Source organism: Brachyhypopomus gauderio, chromosome 10, assembly GCF_052324685.1.
Source record: "Brachyhypopomus gauderio isolate BG-103 chromosome 10, BGAUD_0.2, whole genome shotgun sequence".
Lineage (NCBI taxonomy): Eukaryota > Metazoa > Chordata > Actinopteri > Gymnotiformes > Hypopomidae > Brachyhypopomus > Brachyhypopomus gauderio.
In genome coordinates, this window is record NC_135220.1 from 1,869,515 (window position 1) to 1,896,344 (window position 26,830).

At 44.4% G+C, this 26,830-nt stretch overlaps 1 protein-coding gene across 9 annotated transcripts in view; it reads left to right on the forward strand.

Annotated features, from left to right (window-relative positions):
* The window catches only part of scn8aa (sodium channel, voltage gated, type VIII, alpha subunit a), a 47,366-nt gene extending 22,292 nt beyond the window's left edge, over positions 1-25,074 (forward strand). For 6 of the 9 annotated variants that reach the window (XM_077018582.1, XM_077018579.1, XM_077018584.1 and 3 more), the window contains 15 exons: positions 38-173; positions 310-548; positions 4,718-4,891; positions 5,214-5,570; positions 5,899-6,372; positions 6,798-6,915; positions 7,190-7,344; positions 7,959-8,132; positions 12,872-12,994; positions 18,353-18,637; positions 18,929-18,982; positions 19,078-19,215; positions 19,329-19,433; positions 19,533-19,803; positions 20,020-25,074. In XM_077018582.1, the coding sequence (XP_076874697.1) occupies positions 38-173; positions 310-548; positions 4,718-4,891; positions 5,214-5,570; positions 5,899-6,372; positions 6,798-6,915; positions 7,190-7,344; positions 7,959-8,132; positions 12,872-12,994; positions 18,353-18,637; positions 18,929-18,982; positions 19,078-19,215; positions 19,329-19,433; positions 19,533-19,803; positions 20,020-21,167 (3,951 nt within the window). In that variant the 3' untranslated portion in view covers positions 21,168-25,074. The remainder of the gene's footprint in view (positions 1-37; positions 174-309; positions 549-4,717; positions 4,892-5,213; positions 5,571-5,898; positions 6,373-6,797; positions 6,916-7,189; positions 7,345-7,958; positions 8,133-12,871; positions 12,995-18,352; positions 18,638-18,928; positions 18,983-19,077; positions 19,216-19,328; positions 19,434-19,532; positions 19,804-20,019) is intronic. The other 3 variants (XM_077018585.1, XM_077018587.1, XM_077018586.1) reach the window with 1 other exon arrangement.
* The last annotated feature ends 1,756 nt before the right edge of the window (positions 25,075-26,830 follow it).

The following is a 26,830-nucleotide window of genomic DNA, read 5'->3' on the forward strand; positions in this document are numbered from 1 at the left end:
TTATTCAACTCTTTATTCATTGATTTTCCCCTGACAGCCAACCACTGACATTGAAATCAAGAAGAAACTCTCAGGCTCTTTGATGGTTTCTATGGATCAACTCAATGCTTCCTTTGGACGCAAAGAACGAGCCAATAGCGTCATGAGCGTGATCACCAACACATTAGTAGAAGGTAGCCTACCTGTTTGGGTCCCTACTCCATTCCATCTTTCCATATTTTATTTACAACACAGTTTTGTCCAAACTATAGAATATTGGACCATCATTACGTCTCTTGTTACTATGGTCTGTCCATTTTTTGTTTACAGAGCTGGAAGAATCTCAGAGGAAGTGTCCTCCATGTTGGTACAAGTTTGCAAACATCTTCCTTATCTGGGAGTGCTGTCCCACGTGGCTGAAGATAAAGGAGATTGTGAACCTGGTTGTGATGGATCCATTCGTGGACTTGGCCATCACCATCTGCATCGTCCTCAACACGCTGTTTATGGCCATGGAACACTACCCGATGACATCCCAGTTCGAACACGTGTTATCTGTGGGCAACCTGGTGAGGACCATGAATCCGCCTCTTGGTTCTCAGGCTTAGTGGTGTTTCTTGTTCATTTTAAGAGTGTATTAATTAAAGATATTGAGATTAAAGACATTAAGGTCGCTTGATTAAAAAGCTTCCCTTGCCCATGGCTCATATCGCTGTCTGTAGGGAGTCTGTAAGGATGCTGACAGGATACTGAAAACCATTCTGTCTCTCACTCTCTCTCCCTCTCTCTCTCACACACACACACACACACACACGCTGTATTGATCACACCATTTTTCACCACAAGACGTGTGTAGAACATGGTTTGTACAGCATTACAGAGATTGATATAATGTGGACAATAAATCTAGGGTGTCAATGGGTGTGGCTCAAATTCAAGGCTGAGGAGGGCAAGACCTTTCAGCGCTGAGATCAGCATTCCTCTTCCTCCTCGTTCAAGTGCTGTTGAGATGGCATAAGTATACGGAAGCTGATTTCTTGTTTGGGCCATCGTTGTGCTCATTAGTAGTTATCTGACTAATATTTTCTATCAAGAGTATTTTGGAACAGTTTTATTCAGTGATGTTGCTGTCACTCGTCTGCCATCGTTTCTTCTGCTGTTTTTTCCAAGAGTTTTTGAACTTAGGGTGCACACAAGGAATTGTGGGTGATTGAAGGTCTAAAATGATACCCTGGTTATGTCCTTGGAGTTCTCCCCCAAAGTAATGATGCATTCCTCAGCCATGTTTAAAGGCTCCCCCCAAAATAGGGCAGCCTTAATTATCCAACTGGATAACTGCCAGACAGTGTCAGCCATGTTTAATCATAGGTCAGCTGACATAGGCCGAGGCAGTGCATGTGCAAATCCACGAAGCCAAAGTAATACAACCCATATCAAAGCTGAGCAAAGCTGCCGAGATGGACCTCAGTACTTATGTAGAGGTGACGTTCAGTACTTATGTATGTAGAGATGGCGTTCAGTTCTTATGTAGAGATGGTGTTCAGTTCTTATGCAGAGATGGTGTTCAGTACTTGTGCAGAGATGGTGTTCAGTACTTGTGCAGAGATGGTGTTCAGTACTTGTGCAGAGATGGTGTTCAGTACTTGTGCAGAGATGGTGTTCAGTACTTGTGCAGAGATGATGTTCAGTACTTATGCAGAGATGCTTTGCTGCTGGAGCAGATGGCACGGGATGGAACAAGATGATGAAGGTTTTGTGGTTATACAGTGAAAATCTTGTACAACCTGTTGCACCAGGAATGTTTGATGGATACTGTTGTGGACTATGAAGCAAGCTAATCAGTGGCTGTCTACTATTCACCAATTCATGTGTTGCATGAGTTGCTAAAATCAGTACTGAAATAAAGCATGTTCAAGAGGACTGGGTTGAGGACATCAAATGATTGGAGCACATTTTTCTGGCAAATGGCTTAGATGATGAAGCTAAACAGTGTTCTCAGTGTTTTTGGCATTAAAACGTACAAACTGACCCAGAATTTGGTGACTCATATTCAGGGGATTTAGTGAAGCTGGTGCAGGATGATGAGCTGGTGCAGGATGATGAGCTGGTGCAGGATGTTCAGCTGGTGCAGGATGGTGAGCTGGTGCAGGATGGTGAGCTGGTGCAGGATGATGAGCTGGTGCAGGATGATGAGCTGGTGCAGGATGTTCAGCTGGTGCAGGATGATGAGCTGGTGCAGGATGTTCAGCTGGTGCAGGATGGTGAGCTGGTGCAGGATGTTCAGCTGGTGCAGGATGATGAGCTGGTGCAGGATGATGAGCTGGTGCAGGATGTTCAGCTGGTGCAGGATGATGAGCTGGTGCAGGATGTTCAGCTGGTGCAGGATGATGAGCTGGTGCAGGATGTTCAGCTGGTGCAGGATGTTCAGCTGGTGCAGGATGTTCAGCTGGTGCAGGATGATGAGCTGGTGCAGGATGTTCAGCTAGTGCAGGATGATGAGCTGGTGCAGGATGTTCAGCTGGTGCAGGATGATGAGCTGGTGCAGGATGATGAGCTGGTGCAGGATGATGAGCTGGTGCAGGATGATGAGCTGGTGCAGGATGATCAGCTGGTGCAGGATGATGAGCTGGTGCAGGATGATGAGATGGTGCAGGATGTTCAGCTGGTGCAGGATGATGAGCTGGTGCAGGATGATGAGCTGGTGCCGGATGTTCAGCTGGTGCCGGATGTTCAGCTGGTGCAGGATGATCAGCTAGTGCAGGATGTTCAGCTGGTGCAGGATGTTCAGCTGGTGCAGGATGATGAGCTGGTGCAGGATGATTGTGTCTTTAATTATAATTTTACAGACACATAAGTAAACCTGGAGTTACAGTGGACGCGATTGTTGCAGAGCAAGCAATCATGAATGATGACAGCAAGCGGAATAATATAATAGATGTTTATAATAGATATAATAGTGTTACCTAATTGGCCCACTGCTAAAGAGGCCCCAAGTCATTTCTATGGCTAATGAGTTAGTGGACATTTTCACCTGATTTGTCTATAGTAGGAAAAGGCTTTCTAGCAGTGAAGGAGCTGATAGATTCAACAAAACTGTCAGCACATTTTGATCTGGACAAAGGCATCCCTTTCTCTTGTGACGCAGCCTTCTATGGTATTGGGTTGGGGGGGGGGGGGGTGGTTGCCTCTCCTGGGTGTTGACGTTGTCAGTGTATCAGTATTGCGTAGTGTGTAGGGCTGGCAGTGAAAACACAAATGCTGATGCAGTTAGTCATCTTTCCTCTTCCCAAGGCGGCCAGCACATCATACATCCAGAAACAAAATTCTTGCTAGACAGACTGGCAGATTCTCCTGTTACTGCAGATCAAACCATAGACAGGAAGAGATCCAGTGGTGTCGCAAGTGAAGAGGTGGATATTGTGGGACTGGCTTCCTACAATAGAGCAGGAGGAACTTAAACCCTGTGCAAAGCGTCAGCCGGAATTGAGAGTGCAGGACGGCTGTATCCTGTGGGGTTTTAGAGTTCTTGCTCTGGGTCTAAGCCCATGTCCAGGTGATAGAGGATGAATTACATACAGCCAGTCCAGGAGTTTCAAGCAAGAAAAGCTCAAATCACAGAGGAAAAGTAAAGGTCTATTCAGTTTCAGAGGAACCGGAACGTGATGGCGTGATGACCCTTTACCCCTGGGAGTGGTCAGGTCACTCTTGGTTGGGTTGCACATGGATTTTGCACATGGGTTCAGCAACACAACACAAGCAGTGCCGCTTTGAAAGAGGGACTGAAGACCGTTGGCCAAGCCTCTCCTATTACAGTCCTGCACCACTCCACACACCACTGGGGTCTCCGCAGCAGATGTTCTGACGGGAGAAAAGCCCAGATCTCACCTGCACCTTCTTCATCCAGATGTGGGCGCAAGAAACAGAGATTCGGCCAATACACAGAAGAGACTCTTCTGGCCAGGAGAATATGTCAAAAATGCTGCTGTCAAAAATATGTCAAAAACTTTTCCTGGATGTCTGGGATCTTTCACAGTCAGTCCAGTCCAGTTATATATGAGCCTGTTGGATGGACAGCGCCGATGTCGTATGCAAGCCCTCTCTGACACGGAGGAGGATCCACACGGTGGGTTCTGGCAGAGACAGTGAGCCATGGCGCAGGCTGTGATGTAGAACCTGCAGCGCTGATGGACTAGTGGCACCAGCACTGGTATCCAGTACCTACCATGAACACAGAAAGCCAGTGATGCCCAGGGGGCTTAAACCTTTCTCCAGCATTATAGCCTCAGCTGCTAACCTGAGGATGTCCAAGACACAGCACAAACGTCCCGAAAGACTTGACATTGTGACTGCAATACAAAAAGCTAAACACCGTGTGTAATGGTGGGGTATAACAGGTTAGCGATGTGGGCATCTGGGCAGTGCTTGGGAAGGTGGCTCCCATCAGGAAGTGATCTGTCTGACATTTGTAGCATCACAGTGTCCTGTGATTGTGCTGTCTTCTGTGTTAATACCTACCGATTTATAGGAAAAAAGTATTTAATGTGTTTAGTTCAATGTTGAAAACTAAATGAACTGGGTTATCTCCATATAAATCTGTGTCTGATATCAGAGACTTAATATCATTCCATTAGGCATGTGAAACCAGCACCACAATCATCAGACTGGATCAGTGTATCTCGTCCCTGTAGCAGTCACAATACTTTCATCACACCAACGTTCTAAAATGCGTCTTTCATAGGTGTTCACGGGAATCTTCACTGCCGAAATGTTTGCCAAGCTGGTTGCCATGGACCCGTATTACTACTTCCAGGAGGGCTGGAACATATTCGATGGCTTCATCGTGAGCCTGAGCTTGATGGAGCTCGGACTGGCCGACGTGGAGGGTCTATCCGTGCTGAGATCGTTCCGTTTGGTAAATGTTCTTCTAAAACTTCTTATGGCTGTGTGGACCAGTGCATGTTATTATATGCAATTTATGAAGCTTTTGTTCTGAATATTGTGGATGTGAGTCCTGATAAAAGAGCCTCGAGTACAAGCGGCTCTGTTAGTTTCGGCTCTGTTAAACTAACTTTCTGTTAGTTTTGCCCAAATGTTTTAGGATGATGTATGATGCGTGTCAGGTGAAGAATCTCGTGCTTTATGAACTCCGGCTCTTAACGCGTTCCTTCTTCGTGTTCTCCTTCGTCTTTTGTGGCGTCTTCCTCTTCTGCTCTCCCTCATGTCTCCTGCTGTAGCTCAGGGTTTTTAAGTTGGCCAAGTCGTGGCCCACCTTGAACATGCTGATCAAGATCATTGGCAACTCTGTGGGCGCCCTGGGGAACCTGACCCTGGTGCTGGCCATCATCGTCTTCATCTTCGCCGTGGTGGGCATGCAGCTGTTCGGGAAGAGCTACAAGGACTGCGTGTGCAAGATCGCGCAGAACTGCGAGCTGCCCCGTTGGCACATGAACGACTTCTTCCACTCCTTCCTGATCGTGTTCCGTGTGCTGTGCGGCGAGTGGATCGAGACCATGTGGGATTGCATGGAGGTGGCGGGCCAGGCCATGTGCCTCATCGTCTTCATGATGGTCATGGTGATCGGGAACCTGGTGGTAAGGGCTGTGGCAACATGTGTGTGTAAATCTGGGAAATGGCACAATTGCTATAATATAGAAAACCGCCCTTTATTAAGTGGTGGCAGGTTCTGGAACCTGGTTAACTTTGTCTCATATAATCTCATCCAGTTTAAAGTTAAGGGAGAGACAATTGATACAGCACTTTTGAACATGAAGGGTGGTGTATGGTGTCTGGGGTCTGATGGGGTCCTGTGCTTGGGGGCTCTGGGGTCTGATGGGGTCCCGTGCCTGGGGGCTCTGGGGTCTGACGGGGTCATGTGCTCGGGGGGTCTGGGGTCTAATGGGGTCCTGTGCCACTCTGCAGGTGCTGAATCTCTTCCTTGCTTTGCTGCTGAGCTCATTCAGCGCAGACAATCTGGCGGCCACCGATGATGACGGAGAGATGAACAACCTTCAGATTGCCGTGAACCGCATCAAGAAAGGCATCGCCTGGATCAAGGCTAAAGTGCGTCAGCTGGTGGCCCTCATCCTCAGAAGGAAGGTGACGGACGAAGCCAAGCCTTTGGACGAGATGTATGACAGGACACTGAACTGCATCGCCAACCACACAGGCGTGGACATCAACCGTGACCTGGACTACCAGAAGAACGGTAACGGCACAACCAGTGGGATAGGCAGCAGCGTGGGCAAGTACATGATCGACGAAGACCACATGTCCTTCATCCACAACCCCAACCTGACCGTTTGTGTCCCCATCGCCGCCGGGGAGTCCGACTTTGAGAATCTCAACACGGAGGACTTCAGCAGCGAGTCGGAGGCCGAGGGTAGCAAAGATGGGGTGAGTGTGTGGGGTGGGGGTGGGTGAGTGTGTGGTGTGGGGGTGGGTGAGTGTGTGTGGGGGGGTGGATGAATGTGTGGACGTCGGGGTGGGTGAGTGTGTGGGGGTGGGTGAGTTTGTAGGTGCAGGTGAGTGTGAGTGTGTGGGGGCAGGTGAGTGTGTGGGTGTGGGTGTAGAATTGCTCAAATGTGGTGTATGAGGGCAGATAATTTGGTTTGGTATATGGTCCGAGAGGCCCGAGTATCAATTAAGCAGTTTGAGCTGTTTGAGCTGTTTGAGCCGTTTCAAACTGAGCTATACATTCCTCCTCTGTCTAGAGGCCATTCACAAAACCCCTGGTGTATAATGCTCATCCATCCCGTAAAGATTTATTACTTTTCCTAGAAGTTCATATAATATGACCTTACTGTGATGCTCTCTGTTAGCTGGATGACAGCAGCTCGTCAGAAGGCAGCACTATCGATATTAAGCCAGAGGTGGAGGAGGCAGTGGTGGTGGAGGCTGTAGAGGAATATGTGGACCCAGAGGCCTGCTGGACTGAAGGTAGCCCCCAACATGCCTGAGTAAATTCATGGATAAACTTGCATGGTTGAGCCAGTCTATAAATCTCTATGTCATACACTTATTTACCTCCTAGAGGGTTTTTGTGAATGAAAATCAACTTTTATCAAGTGGTTGTGGCTTGCGTTCTCTCATCACATTTAAATAATGTATGTATTTATTAGTTTATGTGTTTTAACAGCATATGTTACATAGCAAACATGCCGGGCGTTGGCGCTAATGAGGGGGCGGCTAAGGAACGGGTTGTGTTTTACAGCTTGTATTGCACGCTACAAGTGTTGTGAGGTGTCCATCACTGAAGGATGGGGGAAGCAATGGTGGTACCTCCGCAAGACCTGCTATCTCATTGTGGAACACAACTGGTTTGAGACCCTCATCATCTTCATGATTCTGCTTAGCAGTGGAGCTTTGGTGAGTTCGCACGCACTCACCGACAGATTTGCGCCCGGCCTTGTCGACGTAGCCTCCGCAAAGACTCAGAATGTCGTCAGTCATTTGCAAAACACTTGAAATTTTGCAACCTAAGTGATGATTTCATGTCGCAGTGAAACGGACCAGCTGTGCAGGCGTTAATATGAGGAGGAACTTACTCAATCACTGCAGTAGACTGGGAGAGGGAAACACACTGCTGTTATGTAATTAATGGACTATACCATTCATCAAGTGGGGGGAGCAACTTCTGTTGTTGGCAAGACTCTTCGCCTTTGCACCACTAATGCTGCCAAAATAGCAAGATAACGGAAGCCAAGCATTTTGAAAACTGACGCCGCTCTTTGTTTTCAAACAAATCGCAGAGCAAATTATTCCTGCTCAATACTCACTGCAGCCCCTCTAATGTATACAATAAGAAATAATAATAATAATAATAATAATAATAATAATAATAATAATAATAATAAATTTCGATTTTTTTCTTTGTGGCTGTGCTTTCTAGTCAGGCAGAGGAGACCCTTACAGTGATCCAGGTCAGCAGGTTTTACACCATTCCCATTACACCATTCCTCACTACTGGTGTCTCTTTGCAGGCTTTCGAAGACGTGTACATTGAACAGAGGAAGACCATTCGCATAATCCTGGAGTATGCCGACAGGGTCTTCACCTACATCTTCATCCTGGAGATGCTTCTAAAATGGGTGGCCTATGGCTTTGTAAAGTATTTCACCAATGCCTGGTGCTGGCTGGACTTCTTCATTGTGGACGTAAGTCCTGCCTCTTTGTAAGCCGGAATGTCGGTTTGTGGTGATGACCTCTTTAGCGATTGCTTCACGCATACACACCTTGCTAATCAGAGTGGTGCCCCCCTGTGGCCAAATATTATACATGATGAAAGCTGAGCAGACTTATTTGAGTCCTAGTAGGCTGTGAGAATGTTGATTGTATACGTTATATAGCTTATATAGAGTCATGTAGTATTGGGGCCAGTATGTATTTAATGTGATGTCTTATCAGAGTGAAAGCATTCCTGTATTTTGGACTGGGCTTTGACATATTTCTAGCTTTTTAATATTTAATATTTTTACATAATTATTACTAAAAGCTTAAAGCATCAACAGTGCTGGATAATAGATGTTCTATCAGTGGTGGCTGTGACAACGTTCAGGTTTTAGAGGGACCTTAAAAGGGGGGCTTTTTGGAGGCAAAAAAGTTTATGTGATGAGCCTTGTAGCAGGCAGTATGAGAAATGTCCTCACAAATGTCTCCAGCCAAGCCAGGTCACAGTGGCTCCTGGGGTCTTTAAGCAGGGTGTGACTGTGTTGGGCAATAGCATATGAAAGGAGATGGCTGACTATAAAATGTGATAGTGATGGTATGCAGAGGTGACATACATGAGAGGTGATCAGTAATTTTTCCTGGCCTCACTGAATTTAGGAGACCTACGTTTTACCAGTAGACAGATGGATCACCCATGCATAGCCATGAAGATGTGCTACTTCTGTGTGCTGCTGATGTGCTTGAATATTTAGAGCAATTCTCTGCTAAAGCACACAGAATATCTGTGAATAGCAGTGAATTGGTTTCACCTTTATATTTCCCTCTTTATATACAATAAAACAGAGGGTGTGTGGTAGAAAATATCAAAACAACACAAGTTGCAGTAAATGCACCATAGTGCACAGATGACAAAGATTATTGATATGATATTCAAGCACCACTCAGTGGCTCAAGCCTCTTGTTTTGAAAATATGCGTATTTATGTGTATGTACTGTGCATTGCAGTGAATAATAACGCTGTGCCTCAGGACTGAGTGATTTCTTGGCCCTTACTGTGACGGACCCTCCAAAGGTTCTGCACTCCTGTGTCGCTTCACTAGATTAAAACGCACAAGGAGTATACTCAAGAGAGTATACTCAAGAGAGTATACTAACCTTGTTTTGTGGGGTTTTTTCTGTCTCACTGTTCACATTCTCAGGTTTATGTTGAACAGGTGTAGAATGAGGCTCTGGTATTTCGGATCAACCTTTGTGATCAACGTAAAAACTGAATTAAGCCACTAGATGTAATGCCCTTTGAGGCTGACTTCACAGTAAGGGTCTTATATATATTCCAAGTCTTATATGGATGTGAAATGGTGTCTGTGTGCTTCTCTCATGGTGTATTGCCGTGTTTTGAAAGTGTGTGTGTGTGTGTGTGTGTGTGTGTGTGTGTGTGTGTGTGTGTGTGTGTGTGTGTGTGTGTGTATGGTTGGGTGTGTGTGTATGGTTGGGTGGGTGGGTGGGTGTTTAGCGTGAGCGTGTGATTTGATGTTGCTCCTGAACTAACTGCCTTCCAGCAGAAAACATCTCTCAACACTCTCTTCCAGACCTAGACTGGCAGGCAGCATGGAGACTTGGGGTGTCAGATCTCAGTTACAGTCAAGCTGCCTTAAAGGCAGATACAGCCAAGTCAGTTATTTAACACAGCAGATGTTTTGAAGCTAAGCATTCAGAGAAAGGTTAGCTGCAGTCATATTTACATCAGTTTAATTTATTTTAATTATGTTATTTTAGACTTTAGTATGAGAGATTCATATTTAACAATATTTAATATATTTAATATATATTTAATATATTTATATATATAACACAACAGCTACAAATCATAGTTACAGCCTATGAATAAAACAGTAGAAGCCAGCGTAGTGCACCTCTAGAATCACCCCATCAATCCTCCTGCTTTAGCTTAGGCAAGGGCTGATGGGACTTGCAGTCCTGTGCATACTCTTCAAACACTTTGTTTAACTGCATTTCCCAAGCTGGAAAAACAGTGCTACCCAGCCCTGCTTGTGCCCCGGGAATGTGTGAGGTAGTGCTGTGTAGAGGTGTGACCCACAGCAGACGGTGAGTGCGGTCTCCACGTCAACCGTCTCTTTGCCATGGCTCCTGTTCCGTGTCCCATCTGTGCCCCGTGCCTCTTGCTGTGTCGTGCTTTTGACACTGTGCCGCTCAGAGGGTCTTCGACACAGAGACGGCGGCGTTCACGTCCGGCGCCCGTCAGCGCGAGGCGGCCTTCCTCTCCCTGACGGTCCGGCCGTGTCTCAGCCCTCATTCACTTTCATCCTGTCCGCTCTTGCAACTGCATCTTCAAGCTCATGCTCCTGATTTTCAGATTGTTGTCTTATATGAATGTTTGCTAAGGGAGATGTACTCCTGTTTTCTTTCTGGTTATAATAATCAATGCTCTTGATCTAGATTGTTGTTTTATTGACTGCTTTATTTGGTGATCAATGCAGAAGCAGAAGTTATTACTGTATCTGATTGCATCCAATTGTTCCTTCTTTTATCTATAAAGAATTAAATTATTGCTTAGGGAAAGATTTCATAGTAGTTATTAATTATGGACAATTATTTATCATGTCCTTATAATCTAGGACTATTTGTGATAGGCTTGAGCATGGATCATCAGTCCTTTGGATTATGTTTGGATTACGTTTGGATTATTTTTGGATTATGTTTGAAAAGCATTTGCTTCTTTTTATATCCTTTTTTTTGGCTTCAGTTTCCTTTCTTCATTCGGCCGCCCATCTCATTGACCTTGCTTTGCAGAGCGAGAACCTTGGCACCTGAAGAGCAGTAGGGCTACGTGGGCCGTACCAGCTGGTTCAGGGGCCCTGAGCCCTCCATACAAGGGCCCTCAACGGGCTCAGACTGAGGCTAAAGGTGACCATTACCTGCAAAGATCCAACCTTTAGATACAGGTGAAAGCTTTATAAACCCAAACTGTGGCCCCGGAAAAGGGCTGTGAATCAGAGCTGTGCAGCAGCTGTTACAGACGACCTACTCATAGTCTTTGACAGATATCTCATTATCTCACTGATATCTCATTGGGATGAAAATGGTTGTGTAATGGTTTTTGTGAATTTGTTTTGTGGGTAAAAAAGTAAAGGTTCTCTATACCAGTCCTGCACAGTCCTGCACAGTCCTACACAGTCCTACACAGTCCTGCACAGTCCTTGCACATTACTCAAATTCCGCTGCTTCTTTGTCACAGCTGATTACTAATTAGCTGGTAAGGAGAAGCAGTTATGTAATTGTAAGGAAAATATACAGAGGATGTACAGGAGGAGTTTGAGAAGCACTGTGCTGAAGACAAATATTCTGATTGGACTGTGAGCAATAAACTGGAATTGCTGGACAAAGAGGAATAGAACCCATAAAGCATGTGTTAAGCAAGTATTATTAGCTGATCTCCATTGGTGTATCTGTTCTTGTCCATGTAAAAACTTTAGTTACCATAGATTAGATCATTTACCCATTAAATTCCTGTTGGTTTCCAGTGGAGTCCTCTAAAGCTTTCACCTACGTTAGAAACACCTCTGTGAGTCGGCCAGCTTTGGGTGTTGTGCACTTTTGCTGTGTTTTTACCGAGTCTCTGTCAGTCAGTGTTCAGAGGGGCTCAGATTTGTATGTATCCCTTAACAAAGGAACTAAAGTCTTGTTTTTAAAGAGCCAGTGTCTATTCTAGTGCACACTGGTGTTTCCCAGTCAGATTAACTTATACACCTTTTCATTATATATTGATAATTATTCATTAAGCTCCAATTTGACCAGACCAGAGCATATAATCCAAGAAGTCTATAGAGGCAGGTGATTTTTGAGATTCACACAGGTGACTTGTGCGCACCTGTTCTTTACACTAGCACGGTGACACTTGGGCACTGCTGGTCTCACAGGACTTCAGTTCCTGGTCCCTTCTATTTCCATTCGGTTAGATGAGCTCCTGTAAAGTTCGCACTTCCCTTCATGTTACACTGTGTTACTGTGGTCTGTTGAGTCACTATCAACTCTGTGTGAAATGAATGTAACTGGCAATCTGGCATACTTGTACATGTTTACCTGTATTCTTTCTCTTAGGTTCCATTAGTATGTCTGTCTTAAATTAAATGGGATTTTATGCCTCAGCCAAGAGAGACCAGGAGAGACAGTGTTAGAAGGGCAAGGGTAAGGTTCTTGTAGTCTGTTGGGGGTTTTTGTTGAACATCTGCAGGGATTCCTCTGCCTCCTTTAACCCTTCCTCCCTGACCCCTACATCCCAGAGGTGCCCTGACCTTTCCATTGCCTAAACCAGACTGGCACTTTGCTGCTTTGCCTTCTCTTTCCCTTTGTCTCATGCCTCTCTGTCTCTTCCTTCTTTCAACCACAAGTTTCTTCGCAGGTACCACGAAGCTCACAAGGTTCGCTGACTTTACAAAACTAACAGAGCTCAAAGCCGAGGTGCCATGTGATGCCTCTAAACAATTATATACCCATGACCCTTACTAAACATGACTAAACTTTTCTCTCTCTCTCTTTCACGGATATATACATGTATAAAAGCAGTATTATATATGTATATACCCATCCGATTACTTCTTTTTGTGTGTAAAGCAACTTTCAAACAGATCTAGGATCACTTCTCCCCAAGGGAGCTCTGTCCATCTAACAGTCTGGATACTTTTTTGCTTCTCTGTTTTCTGTGTAGGTGTCTATAGTCAGCCTTATAGCTAATGCGCTGGGCTACTCCGATCTAGGTCCCATTAAATCACTCAGGACACTCAGGGCCCTGAGACCACTCAGAGCATTGTCCCGTTTTGAGGGGATGAGGGTAAGAAAAGCTATAGAGCTGATGCTTCTGCATGCCCATTCTACAGTTACAGCATGCTAGAACTGATCAAAACAAAAAACAACAAGAGAACAAGAACAACAAGAACAACAACAACATCAACAACAACAACGCCAAAGTCAAAAGGGGATTTTTGTTTGTTTGTTTGTTTGTTTTTTTTAATAACAGCAACCAATGAAAAGACATTACCCTTTTCCAGCCCAATAATCACATGTACCAGTGTTTGAGCCATGACACAGCAGAGATATGCAGACAAAGCCTTTGGAGCACAAGAATTGTCTTGTGTTCATTCATAAGCAATTCCTTAGAACAGAAGATCATTTTAAAGGCATTGTTTTCAAAGCTGCCGCCTCACAAATTGTAATATGATTACATTTTTGTTAAACAATTGGCATTAAAAAACACAATGCAATATTTTTCTTTGTTTTGTTAGTTTTTTTTTTGTTGTTGTTTTTATGGAGAGGACTGTTACATTTCCTGAGCATTTGATCTGCAGTTGGCTGCACATTTGCTTGGTTCCCAACCTCTGCTTTAAATGGAGCCCCGCCCCCTGCCCCGCCCCTTTCCCCTTCATTTCTGCCCTGTGCCTCTGGCCACCCCCCCTTCTACATCTGTCAGAGAACAACCAGCAGCACATGTCCACTGGACCACTGGAATCTCCACTGCTTTACGCCCAGTACAGCATGACACAGGATTGCAGCAGTGAAAAACACACAGCACAGCCTTCACACTCTAGACACTCCTAATACACCCCCACACCCACACCGTGGACTAGACACTCCCAATGCACTCCCACACCATGGACTAGACACTCCTGATGCACTCCCACACCCACACCGTGGACTAGACACTCCTGATGCACTCCCACACCCACACCGTGGACTAGACACTCCTGATGCACTCCCACACCCACACCGTGGACTAAACACTCCCACACCCACACAGTGGACTAGACACTCCTAATACACTCCCACACCCACACAGTGGAGTAGACACTCCTAATACACTCCCCACACCCACACAGTGGACTAGACACTCCCAAATACACTCCCACACCCACACCGTGGACTAAACACTCCCAATACACTCCCACACCCACACAGTGGACTAGACACTCCTGATGCACTCCCACACCCACACAGTGGACTAGACACACCCAATACACTCCCACACCCACACAGTGGACTAGACACTCCCAATACACTCCCACACCCACACAGTGGAGTAGACACTCCTAATACACTACCACACTCACACAGTGGACTAGACACTCCTAATACACTCCCCACACCCACACAGTGGAGTAGACACTCCTAATACACTCCCCACACCCACACAGTGGACTAGACACTCCTAATACACTCCCCACACCCACACAGTGGAGTAGACACTCCCAATACACTCCCACACCCACACAGTGGACTAGACACTCCTAATACACTCCCCACATCCACACAGTGGACTAGACACTCCTAATACACTCCCACACCCACACAGTGGACTAGACACTCCTAATACACTCCCACACCCACACAGTGGAGTAGACACTCCTAATACACTCCCCACACCCACACAGTGGACTAGACACTCCTAATACACTCCCACACCCACACAGTGGACTAGACACTCCTAATACACTCCCACACCCACACAGTGGACTAGACACTCCTAATACACTCCCACACCCACACAGTGAAGTAGACACTCCCGATGCTCTACCACACCCACACCGTGGACTAAACACTCCTATTGCACCCCCCACACACACCTACAAAGTGGAGTAGACACTCTTATTGCACCCCCCCTGCCCACTGCTCGCTCGTATTCATACACAGTACGTTTGCCTCCCACAGCTAGCCTTTCTAGCCATCTTTTGTTGTGTAGGTCAGAGGAGTGTAAGATGACTCTTCTAGCAGTCATTGCTGCTTGGTGGTTGTGAGCGGTTGTGCCTGGTTGTTGTCACTGTCAGTCCCTCCTCTCTTCCCATGGACTGGTTGTCTTGAGCTTCTCTTGCCCCTCTACCCCCCCCCCCCCCCCCCCCCCCGACCTCTCCCCAACACTCTGCACCCCTTCCCTCCCCTGTCCTGCCCTGTCCATCTTCACCCTGTCCACTGCAGCCTGCCTGGCCGTTGTGCTGCCCCGGGCCAGTGTGTGGCGCTGTGGGGCCAGCTTGCTGGAGCCGCCCCTCACCTCTCTTTTTGCTTGACCAGGAGCCGCTCTAGGGACTGATAATCAGAGTCTCACACGTGCGTGTCCGTGTGGATGTGAGAGGAAAATGTTTGCTAAGCTTCTGTGTACTAAAGTGAATGCACTACAACGAGGCTTTTTGAAGCCTCAGTTGGACCCCAAATCTGAACACCAAATCCAAATCCTGTTCCGATCATAATCATATTCAGATTTGATCCTATTCCCACTGTAGTTTGAAGCTCATACCCACATCTGCCCCGTTCCAATTGTAGCCAGAAGCTCATATTACAAATTTACCCCAATTCTGACCATGATCTGTATCTCATATGCAAATCCGCCCCTATTCTAATCATAATCTGGACCACATATTAAAATCTGACCCTGTTCTGATCATAATCTGGACCTAGTATGCAAATCTGACATTGGTCCTATCATTAAACAGAAAAGAATCACTAGGTGCTATGATGTCACACCTGAAATTAGGATGGACAGTCTGCACATCAAGCATGTGTGACAAATATCTAAAGATACGTGGCAATGACTTTTGAGGATGTCTTGAAAATAAATACATCACTGAGTGAAAACGGAAGCTTAGGAAATAGACCAGGCAGCCTGCTGGCAGTAGGTTGATTGATTCACAGCATGGCACTCTAAAGACATATCACAGTGTGGCCCTGTAAGATGTGATGAAACTGGGAGTCTGGACCCACTAGAGCAGAGATATGCACAGAACTTAAACCCAATTATCATTACTGTGCTTCAAAATCACAGAACTTAAACCCAATTACCATTACTGTGCTTCAAAATCTGCCCATGTCTCTACAGAATGATCAGTTGACCCAAAAATGACATTTTTTATGAAGATAAATATTGCTGTATTTAATGCCGAAGTTTGTGAAATTGGCCTCTATTACTGCCTACAGTCTTGTATATCTGCGTAATAGGTATGGTCTTTCAAGATTCAAGACTTAACGCAAAACTACAGACTTATCAGACTTATCTTAAACATCTTATTGTTATATATAGATTTATATATATATATATATATATATATATATATATATATATATATATATATATATATATATATATATATATATAGAGAGAGAGAGAGAGAGAGAGAGAGAGAGAGAGAGAGAGAGAGAGAGAGAGAGAGAGAGCGCGAGAGAGAAAGAGAGATACGAGATGTATTTCCCTAATTTTATTTGAGTGTAGGTCTTTTAAGCATGTCATTTTTGGGTAGAGTATGGAATGTCATGGTTTTTTTTTTATCTGTCCAAGTTGTTCCTGTAAGTAATCTAATTAGATTAGCTCTAGAGGGAACAAGTTAATGAATCCAGTATATATTGACTATATCTATTAATTATTGTCTATGTTCATCAACTGAAATACCATTTTCTTTTAACTGAATTAAAACAAAAGAGTAAAAATGAATAAATGACTTGATAAGGAGACAACAGCCCAGAGAGGTGAGACATTTATTTGAATTTCTTAAATATTTGCAGTCAGTATCCTTCACAAACTATTAACACATAAATGTTAATTAAATAATTTGTAATGTTTGATCTGTAATGGTTAATGGTGTGGAGGCTAGTACAGTCATCTAAAGCTTCCTTCCCTGTGTATGAATCCTAAAGTCATGTATATTTGTAAGGGAAGTATCCTCGGTTCTCTGGTTAGTCACATGGTGTGTCATATGACCCTGCTTATTTACAAGCGTATGTAAATCTTTCTGTGCTGGTGCCTCTCCTGATCCATTTATTTATTGATTTTAATGGTTCTTGAGTTTGCACAAAGATGCCATATAACACGCATGTCCTGTTCAATTGCCAATGCACATTATGCACTTTTAAAAGCCATTTTCCCTCACTTTTATATCCATGTCGACCCAATGCAATGTCTATGTGACATTTAAATGTGTTCTCTCTATCAGTGATTCTCCTGACAAATGCATTTTATGGGTGTCCCTTTGATACCATAGCTAAAAATAATAACAGAAAGAAACATTTTTTTGTATTTTCTTATCTGTAGGATTATAAATGGGGATTAGTGTCCATACATTTTGAATAAAAAAAAAAAAAAATGCAAAGCAGAAGAGTCTGTTCTCTAAACATCTCCTGTATAGCAGTCCTTCCTGATGACTTTAAAAGGGTTTCCTTCCTATTCAATGGAGGATATTTAACACGAGGTGGTCCCAGGGGTTATTGGAACTGACTCCAGCATAGGTGGTGCCCTGTATTAGCCGGGAGAATCCTGCCATTCCAATGTACTTATCTGTGTGTGTAAGGAGGGAATATGGCTCCACTGTGGCCTCTGTGAGAAACATGCATGCTCAGCTGTCTGCCCGAGCGTTGCAGCACTGCCTGCCTATGACACGGTTAGCGAGCGTCCAATGGTGCGCTCAGCTCCTCGCTACTCACTGGTGGGCGGGATCCTAAATTGGGGCTTTGGGGGGAGGGGAGGGAACGGGAAGCTTGGGGTGGGGGAGGTGGAGCCTTTGGGGCTTGGGCAGAGGGGGGAGGGGGCGGGGGGGGGGGGGTTTCGCTTGCCAGTGTGATGCTGAAGCTGGGAAGGGTGGACTGGAAGGGTGTGAGGGTGGGGTAATTGGGAAGGGGAGGGTGATGTCATGGAGTGGTAGAACTTGTGTTAAGTCTGTATTACATATCTGTATGGCACATGTTTCAATGCTGATAGGTGTTATTAAATGTTAAATTGCATTATCCAATTTTCTTAGCCTTAATTCCAGTTTTGTGAGAACTATACACATACATTTTTATTCACTGCACCACTACATTAATATATTAAGCTGTCTTAAAGGTGTTTTGCTTTGTGGTCAAAATGCCCACAACACCTCAGTAATTGAACTGTGCTATTGCAAAGCTGTGGTGTTGTATAGCAGTGTCTCTAAATACGGAGTCTAAGAACCAACTGTAGAGTGCCATACAAATATGAGGTTGCACTATGTGTTTGTATATAGATGTCTTTGTGTGTGTGTGTGTGTGTGTGCGCGCGCGCATGTGCGTGAGCATTTTTTTGTGTGTGAGGGAGAGAGACAGAATGTGTGTGTGTGTGTGTGTGTGTTTAATGTGTGTGTGTGAACATGTCCCAACATCTCTCACGCTGTGTTACCTTGTCTCTCCCACTCTGCTCCAGGTGGTGGTCAATGCCTTGGTGGGCGCCATCCCCTCCATTATGAATGTGTTGCTGGTTTGCCTCATCTTTTGGCTGATTTTCAGTATCATGGGGGTCAACCTGTTTGCGGGCAAGTATTACTACTGTTACAATGAAACGGCCGAGGAGTACTTCGACGCCAAGGAGGTGGACAATAAAACACAGTGCTTAGAACTCATCAGTCAGAACTTCACTGAAGTACGCTGGAAGAACGTGAAGATCAACTTTGACAACGTGGGGGCCGGCTACTTAGCTCTACTGCAAGTGGTCAGTCTTCTTTTTCATTGCTCCCCTGACAGCAATCAATATTTCCAGCATGTTGTTGGTTTTTTTTCTCATTAGTTTTGTTCTCCGCTGAAGTTTGTGAACTGTGGCAACAGTGCTTTCAACTTCTTCAATACTTAACCCAGCTTAGGAAGTGGACAGCCTTAAAGCATAATCAGTCGCCATTCTAAATACTCAAGTCATGATAAATTCCTTCACACTTGTAGATATATTCAAGCTTTACATCAGTTTGTAAGTTTGATAGTAAATATTTTGCTATTTTATTTCTCAAAGGCTACTTTCAAAGGGTGGATGGATATAATGTATGCAGCTGTGGACTCACGAAAGGTATTCATTTGATGACTTAAAGAGATACCGGTCTGGTGCGTGTTCTGGTAGCCCTCGGATAGCAACTCATTCTGTTTGATGTATGATCTCCTCAGGTGGAGAGCCAGCCCGTGTATGAGGACAATATCTACATGTACATTTACTTTGTCATCTTCATTATTTTTGGATCGTTTTTCACTCTGAACCTGTTCATTGGTGTCATCATTGACAACTTCAACCAACAGAAGAAAAAGATAAGGCTCTTTTCTTATTTTGTTTGTGAATATCGTATTTGTGGCGTGAAACCATGCACTCCACTCTCATATATCCTGAATTGATTGTAATCAAATGTTGTGTATTCCTATACTTTGGAGGTCAGGATATTTTTATGACAGAAGAGCAGAAGAAATACTACAATGCAATGAAGAAACTCGGTTCCAAGAAACCACAGAAGCCCATCCCAAGACCCCAGGTAACCCACGCCCTACATGTATCTCAGCCACAGCTATGAACCAGCAAAGGGTTGGATTAGGGATTCATCTCAGCTCTCTGTTGAACGTGTCCTCCTCAGAACAAGATTCAGGGCATGGTGTTTGACTTCGTGATGCAGCAGGTTTTTGATATCTCCATCATGATCCTCATCTGTCTGAACATGGTCACCATGATGGTGGAAACAGACGATCAGTCACCTGCGACAGAGAACATCTTGTACTGGGTCAACTTTATCTTTATTGTGGTCTTCACTTCTGAGTTTGTCCTGAAGCTCTTTGCTCTGCGCCATTACTACTTCACCAATGGCTGGAATATCTTTGACTGTGTTGTGGTCATTCTGTCTATTGTAGGTAAGTAACTATGTGTCCATAATTTAAGAGACATTTAAAGATGGGATGATACCACATTGATTTTTATTGCATTTGACAGTTCATGACAGTTCATGACAAAATTCTTATTTTTGAGTAATCTTTCATTAAAATAGAATTTATGCCTGTAACAATGTTGTGAAAAGACAGTGATCTGCTGTTCTCTCTTCATTGTGTATCTCACTTGCCACACAACAGGTATGTTCCTAGCGGACATTATCGAGAAGTACTTTGTGTCACCAACGTTGTTCAGGGTCATCCGTCTGGCTCGAATTGGCCGTATCTTGCGTCTGATCAAAGGGGCAAAGGGCATCCGGACATTACTGTTTGCTCTGATGATGTCACTGCCAGCCCTGTTCAACATTGGTCTGCTTCTCTTTTTGGTCATGTTCATTTTCTCCATTTTCGGGATGTCCAATTTTGCCTACGTTAAGCGGGAAGCGGGCATCGACGACATGTACAACTTTGAGACATTTGGTAACAGCATGATCTGCCTGTTCATGATCACCACCTCAGCGGGCTGGGACGGTTTGCTGGCGCCCATTCTCAATTACCCTCCAGACTGTGACGTGGAGAAGGAGAACCCAGGCACCACGGTGAAGGGCAACTGTGGCAACCCTTCCGTGGGCATCTTCTTCTTCGTCATGTACATCATCGTCTCCTTCCTGATCGTAGTGAACATGTACATCGCCATCATCCTGGAGAACTTCAGCGTGGCGACGGAGGAGAGCGCCGACCCGTTGTGCGAGGATGACTTTGAGTCCTTCTATGAGATCTGGGAGAAGTTCGACCCCACGGCCTCGCAGTTTATCGCGTTTGCCAAGCTGAGTGACTTTGCTGATACGTTGGAGCACCCACTGCGAGTTCCCAAGCCCAACACCATAGAACTCATCGCTATGGATCTGCCTATGGTGAGTGGCGATCGCATCCACTGCCTGGACATCCTCTTTGCCTTCACCAAACGCGTCCTGGGCGACAGTGGCGACCTGGACATGATGCGTCAGCAGATGGAAGAGCGTTTCATTGCCGCCAACCCCTCCAAGGTGTCTTTTGAGCCCATCACCACGACGCTGAGAAGGAAACAGGAGCACATGTCCGCACACGTCATCCAGCGCGCTTACCGCGCCCACCTGATCCGCCGGGGCTTCATCTGCAAGCGGCTCCTTGGCAGCAGCAGGTTGGAGAACGGAGGGACCAATGAGGACAAGAAGGAGGGCACGCCCTCCACGGCGTCCCTGCCCTCCTACGACAGCGTCACCAAACCCGAGAAGGAGAAGCTGGACGAGAGCGAGAGCAAGGGCAAGAAGGGCAAAAACCAAAAAGATGTCAATGAGTCTAAGTGTTAGAAGCATGTTGGTGGCATGAACGAGACCGAGGAACCGAACCCGAGGAGAGATCTCGTAACCGCTCTGACAAATGTACAAACACACACACACACGTCATTTTCAATGAAAACCCAGAAAATCAGAAAAAAAATAGTTGTTTACAGATGCTACAGTGCAGTGAAAGCAGCTTGGTTTCTTACCACTTTGATTATGACCAAACCAAACCCTAATGAGACGACTGTGTGGCGTTCATGCTCAGTGACCAAGATTTTACTGCTGAAAGGCAGCTGATCACTCTATGAAAAACCCATGACTAATATCTTGGAGAGGGACCAGCTGCCATAGGACCAAGGGGTATACAGAGTAGACATTGTGAAGATGCATTCTTCTACTCCACCATGCGTGGAATTCAGCATTCCTCCGCAATGGATTTACACCTTACAAACACTACACTGCCGAAATCCAGTGGAAGCCTCCCACCTGGTACAGGAAGGTTTCTGGAACAATGTCTTCTGACCATAGGAAAGGAACGTATCTCAACAGAGTGAAATGAAAAGAGAAACTGAGAAAATGGAAAAAAAGGAAGAAATAAAGCAAAACAAAACAAAACCCAGAACTTTATGTAAGGGTTTTCAGATGTGTGTAATGAATATACCTGCATCTTTACATTATTTGAGCAGCAAAAAGAAGGTAACAAAGATTCAGCCCATGTCACAAGTCTTTATGTCATCCCTTTGTTATACTAGCATTAAAAAAAGACATTTTATATGTGGGCTTTCACACTGAAATTGGGTTGGGATGATTTATCAGGGTTTAGGCGTGGGCTGAAAGGGACTAGCTCAGATGGGATTCCAGATAAATAAGTAATTAATTGTGCTCGTTCAATGCATAGAAATGACTTGCATGGTGGCATGTTTTGATCAGAAATCATGCATGTATAATCATAGTCCACTTGACACTTCCACTCCGTCCACAAATGTGGCCATACGTTTGAGGCTGTCCACTGGTAAATTAATGCAGTATAAATCACTTCAAATGGGAAAACTGGTCATATTCAGATATTAGATTTAACAAATAGTCTATTCGTACTTACCCCATCGTCAACATTGCTTTGCAACTAACCAACTATTACATCATGCAAAATCTACATAGTGGAAGATCAAAAGCTGTTGTTATTGTTGTTTTGTTCTTAATGTAACTTCAAGTGGGACACTTGGAGAATCTGTAGACCCACTTACAGAAAGTGTTTCACTGCCCTGGAAACGAGAGCAATTTTTTGAGATGATGTACTGAAGTTTAAAAACAGTTCATTCAAAGTCTTGGGCATACAAATCCTTATTAATTTTTTTATTTGCACCAGCAATATGATTTAGCCTTTGCTTTTTAGTTCTCTCATGCAATCAAGGGTCTTCTTAAGATCAATCTGAATGTCTTCAGATGTTACACCAGGCCACCATGTTATTTGTGATCTCTTGCAATGCTTTTCTGTAATGTTGGGACCAGACCTCAGTTGGAGGTGACCTCTATACCATCCATTACTGTTGAGACGATTGTCTTGATGTTTTAATAATTACACATATTCATAAGAGTCATCACGTAATGTTTGTGGTTGGGAATGTCTTTGGTTTTTGAGAAGTTATTGAGAATGTTACTATTTTAGTGCATCTACTGGATTTCACCAGTTTTAATGCTGTGAACATCTTGCTCATTGTTTAACAATAGAGTAGATGTTGAAAACAGGTTTGTGATAAAGACCATATTTAGAGTAAAGGTGACTGAAGATCAGGTCTGAGATGAGAGTAAAATGAGAGTTTTATATTATGATCAAGAATGGTTGTGCTGTCATATTATACAGTGATCTTGCTGTGGAAATCAGACAGCTGACCTGTTCCATGATTAGACTGCCATTCATGCATTGGTAAAGGTGCCTACATTGCAACATGAAGGTACGTGGGTCAACATCTCTTCAGCCAACTGCCATTCTTTTTAGCTCTTGATCCAAAAAATATTTTTTAGCCATGAGAGAACAATTTTTTTCTATCTTCATCTGCCATTCTAAAGTTTGTTCGAGTGTCTATGTGTAAGAAATTACTGGATCAATTAAATCAAAACGCAAGAGAGGCGTTATTACAGTTCTAACTGGCTTGTATCCTGCCGCGCTGTTCTCTGACCTCATCACCCTGTACACAACATAGGTGATGACATCCGAACGATGAACCGGGCACTGCATGTGACTGGAATTGGCGAAAAAAACTCACCATTGAAGCCTGCAAGTGCGTGCGTGCGTGTGTGTGTGTATGCGTGCGTGTGTGTGTTTTTAGTGTTTACAACCCCACTCCCTCGTCCTCTTGGACCAGTCTGTGGGTCTGAATACTGCCTGAGGTCTACAAATCAGAGTGTGAACTGTTGACTCCAACCAAATAGGTGTCCGGAGAACACGTATATCCTCCCAACCCCTTCCTGGTTGTACTGTGTTGTAAAATGTATCACATTTACATGCTGTATGACATATAAATGTACCATTCAGTGGGGGCTATGATGGACAAGGCACAATACCTGACAAAGTTAAGATAAAACTGAGAGACGACAAGTATTGTAATATACACTTTTCCTTTAAACGGCATGCTTTGTTGTGGTTTTGTAAATACAGAATTTTACAGATTAAATGCTACTATTAATCAGATGAAGAATTATAACGATAATATAAGAATGGCTTCCAGCTGATGCCCTGGTCAAATTAATATTTTTTTTCCCTTTTGTTTTGTTTTCATTTTTGTTTAACACTTTACATTGTTGAGGGAACCGAATGATATATTGTACCATGGATTCTATATAGACAAACTATATAAATATATAAATATATGAAATATATGTATATGTATGAGAGCATATATATAAGACCACTGTCACATTTTGTTGATATGCAACACGTCCAGTGGATGTCATTTTATTTTGTGTTTGGAGGCAAAGTTCATGCACGATTTCTATTGGAGCTGCTCGGAACATGACACTGTATGATGTCAGTTGTACTACCAGCACACCGTTCTGAAGCCCAGTGATTTTCTAATGGCCCACACAAATACCTACACGTGCACATTTGCTCAGTCCTACCTATGGACAATGTGATCACTCAAAAAGAATGAAAGATTCAACAGTCACTGACATGCTGGTATTGTCTGTTTCTCCAAGGCCTCCCCAAACACGCCAGTGCTGTAATTCTCTTACCAGAAAAAAACTGCACTTTTATATCTCAATACATTCATTTGGTTTTTGTGTTTTTTCTTGTGTTTTGTTTTTTTCCATGTGTCCAATGATTTCTTTCAAGTGCCACTTCACAAACTGTGTGTGCCTTTCTCTGCTTTTTTTCCACTTCTTTTTCTCATGATACTGGGTTTTCTAAATTGCATTTTTCTGCTATCTTGGAGGACGGTGCCGTTCGTAACAAAAGGAAAAGGGAAGAAGGTGAATAAAACGGAGCACAACGCAGATCAGGGACTTTAGGATGTTAAAGGTGTCCGACGTACTGCCAGAGAAATGCCTCTACAAACCAGGGGTAAAGTGCCCAGTTCTCCTAGATCTGATGTTACAGATGTTGTTTTCTGTGCTTTCTGCATCATCCACGTGGCTCATGGGAACATAATAGCCTTCTGACTTTTGCGTTTTTTCATCTGAAACTCACATTTGTGTCAGTATTCAGTTATGGGACTCTGTTCCATTCTGAGCATGATAAAAAAAACCTGCTTCTTCATTTTGCTGAAAAAGAATTCAAAAGTGCTTTTCAAACTGTTGTTATTGTTTGACACAGTGTTGTAGGAGGACATATTACGGCGTGTGTGGCACAACCACTTGGACTCTTAGTAAGAACATGTAAAATTGTCTTCATTTGAGCACGAACCTTTTTATTAACAATAAAGCAGCCTTCCAGTTATGAAGTGTGTGTCCTGCTTTTATTGAGGAAACTCATGAGTTTAAAATGTTTTAGTGCAATAACAGACTGTCCACCTGCCAGATTTTTTATCTCCTTGGACAATATATGGACAATATATAAAAACTATAAATAACAATCACTATTTAATGTGCAGTATCTAACAGAACTGACAAATTGTCAACCACCCACTGTGCAATATCAAAACTTAGTCATATTGTCTACTATTGTGCAACATGTACATCCTGACAGTCATAATTCTGTCTCAATATTACTACTGTGAATTCTGTCACATTACTGCCATGCAATATATAAAAAACAACCTCTAACCTCTATTTTCAATAATTATTTTAAATTGATTTTAATTGTAAATGTATGTATAGTCTCAACATTGTGCACCTTACTCTTCTTAATCTTTGCACTGAAAAGGAGATGCTTTCAAACTCACTGTACAAGTGTATAGCGTTGATAAAAGGCAGTCTAACAACAATAACATGTGGTGCAGTAACAGGTTCATTTGACAGCAATATGTATGCTCTTTCTACAAATCACCATAGCGAGAGACCTCCATCACTACCCTTGTGCCTGTTCTTCTATTTGTTGGTTTTTTTGGCTGTGTGTGTGTGTGTGTGTGTGTGTGTGTGTGTGTGTGTGTGTGTGTGTGTGTGTGTGTGTGTGTGTGTGATTGTAGCTACGATTCCCAAGGCTTCCTTTCAAATTAGAATATGAAAGTATTCTCCAAATAATTTGCACTGTCAGACAATTCATCCACAGTGTCTTACTGCACATACCAGAACTGAATGGCCTTCAGCCAGTACACTAAGTCATGATTCTGCAGGTGAATCCATGCAAAGCCATTAGGTGTTCGGTAAGGTTTCAGTGTCACCGCTATGGCTGTCCTGCACGGGGACCCCTGGGGAGGGCTTGGTTTGACGTCCTGGGTCATGACACCATTGATCCGCTCCTCTTCTAGGTTTTTGTTTAAATGAAGCACATTCAACTAAAGACAGAGAGAGAGAGAGAGAGAGAGAGAGAGAGAGAGAGAGAGAGAGAGAGAGAGAGAGAGAGAGAGAGAGAGAGAGAGGAGCAGAGGGGGAACAGTTGCACTGACAATGTTATGGAAGCATTTTAAGGAAGCTGTTCTTGTAGGGTCCCGCCCCCTCATGGATCTTCCTTTTCCTCGCCTGCTTCTCTCTGCCACCGGCCTCTCTTCCCCTTCCATTTCACAGAATTCTTGGCCCATGCACGTCACGTGGATTTCTCTCCCTTTTCTGTCATTGACCCCCCCCCCCCCCCCCCCCCTTTCTGCTCAAAATACCCCAGACCTTATGGCACATTCTTTTTTTTCTCAAAAGACACTGGTGCTAACCATTATATAACGACGAGAGCCAGTCTATATTTACAAACGTCTGTCTCCTGTTCCCTCTCCCCTAGTGTGCAGAGGTGCGCGTGCGTGTGTGCACGGTGGGAGCGCGAGGGAGGGAGGCAGGGCGCGGCGGAGCACTGCAGTGCAGAATGCACCACTGCTGTCTGAGTCAGCAGCCCATGCCCGCTTGGACCTCAGCCTGGGCCGCGCAGGCGAACGCGCCAGCAATATGGCGCATGTCTCCGCGAGGGCAGCTCGCCATCGCGAGCGGGCTCTGGGTGTGCATAACCGCGCGTGCAACTCTTAGAGATTTATGGTCTGACCTCATTTTGGCCGCGCCACCCCTATTACGCATACACTGTTTTCGGCTTCTGATCTAGCATTTATGGAATA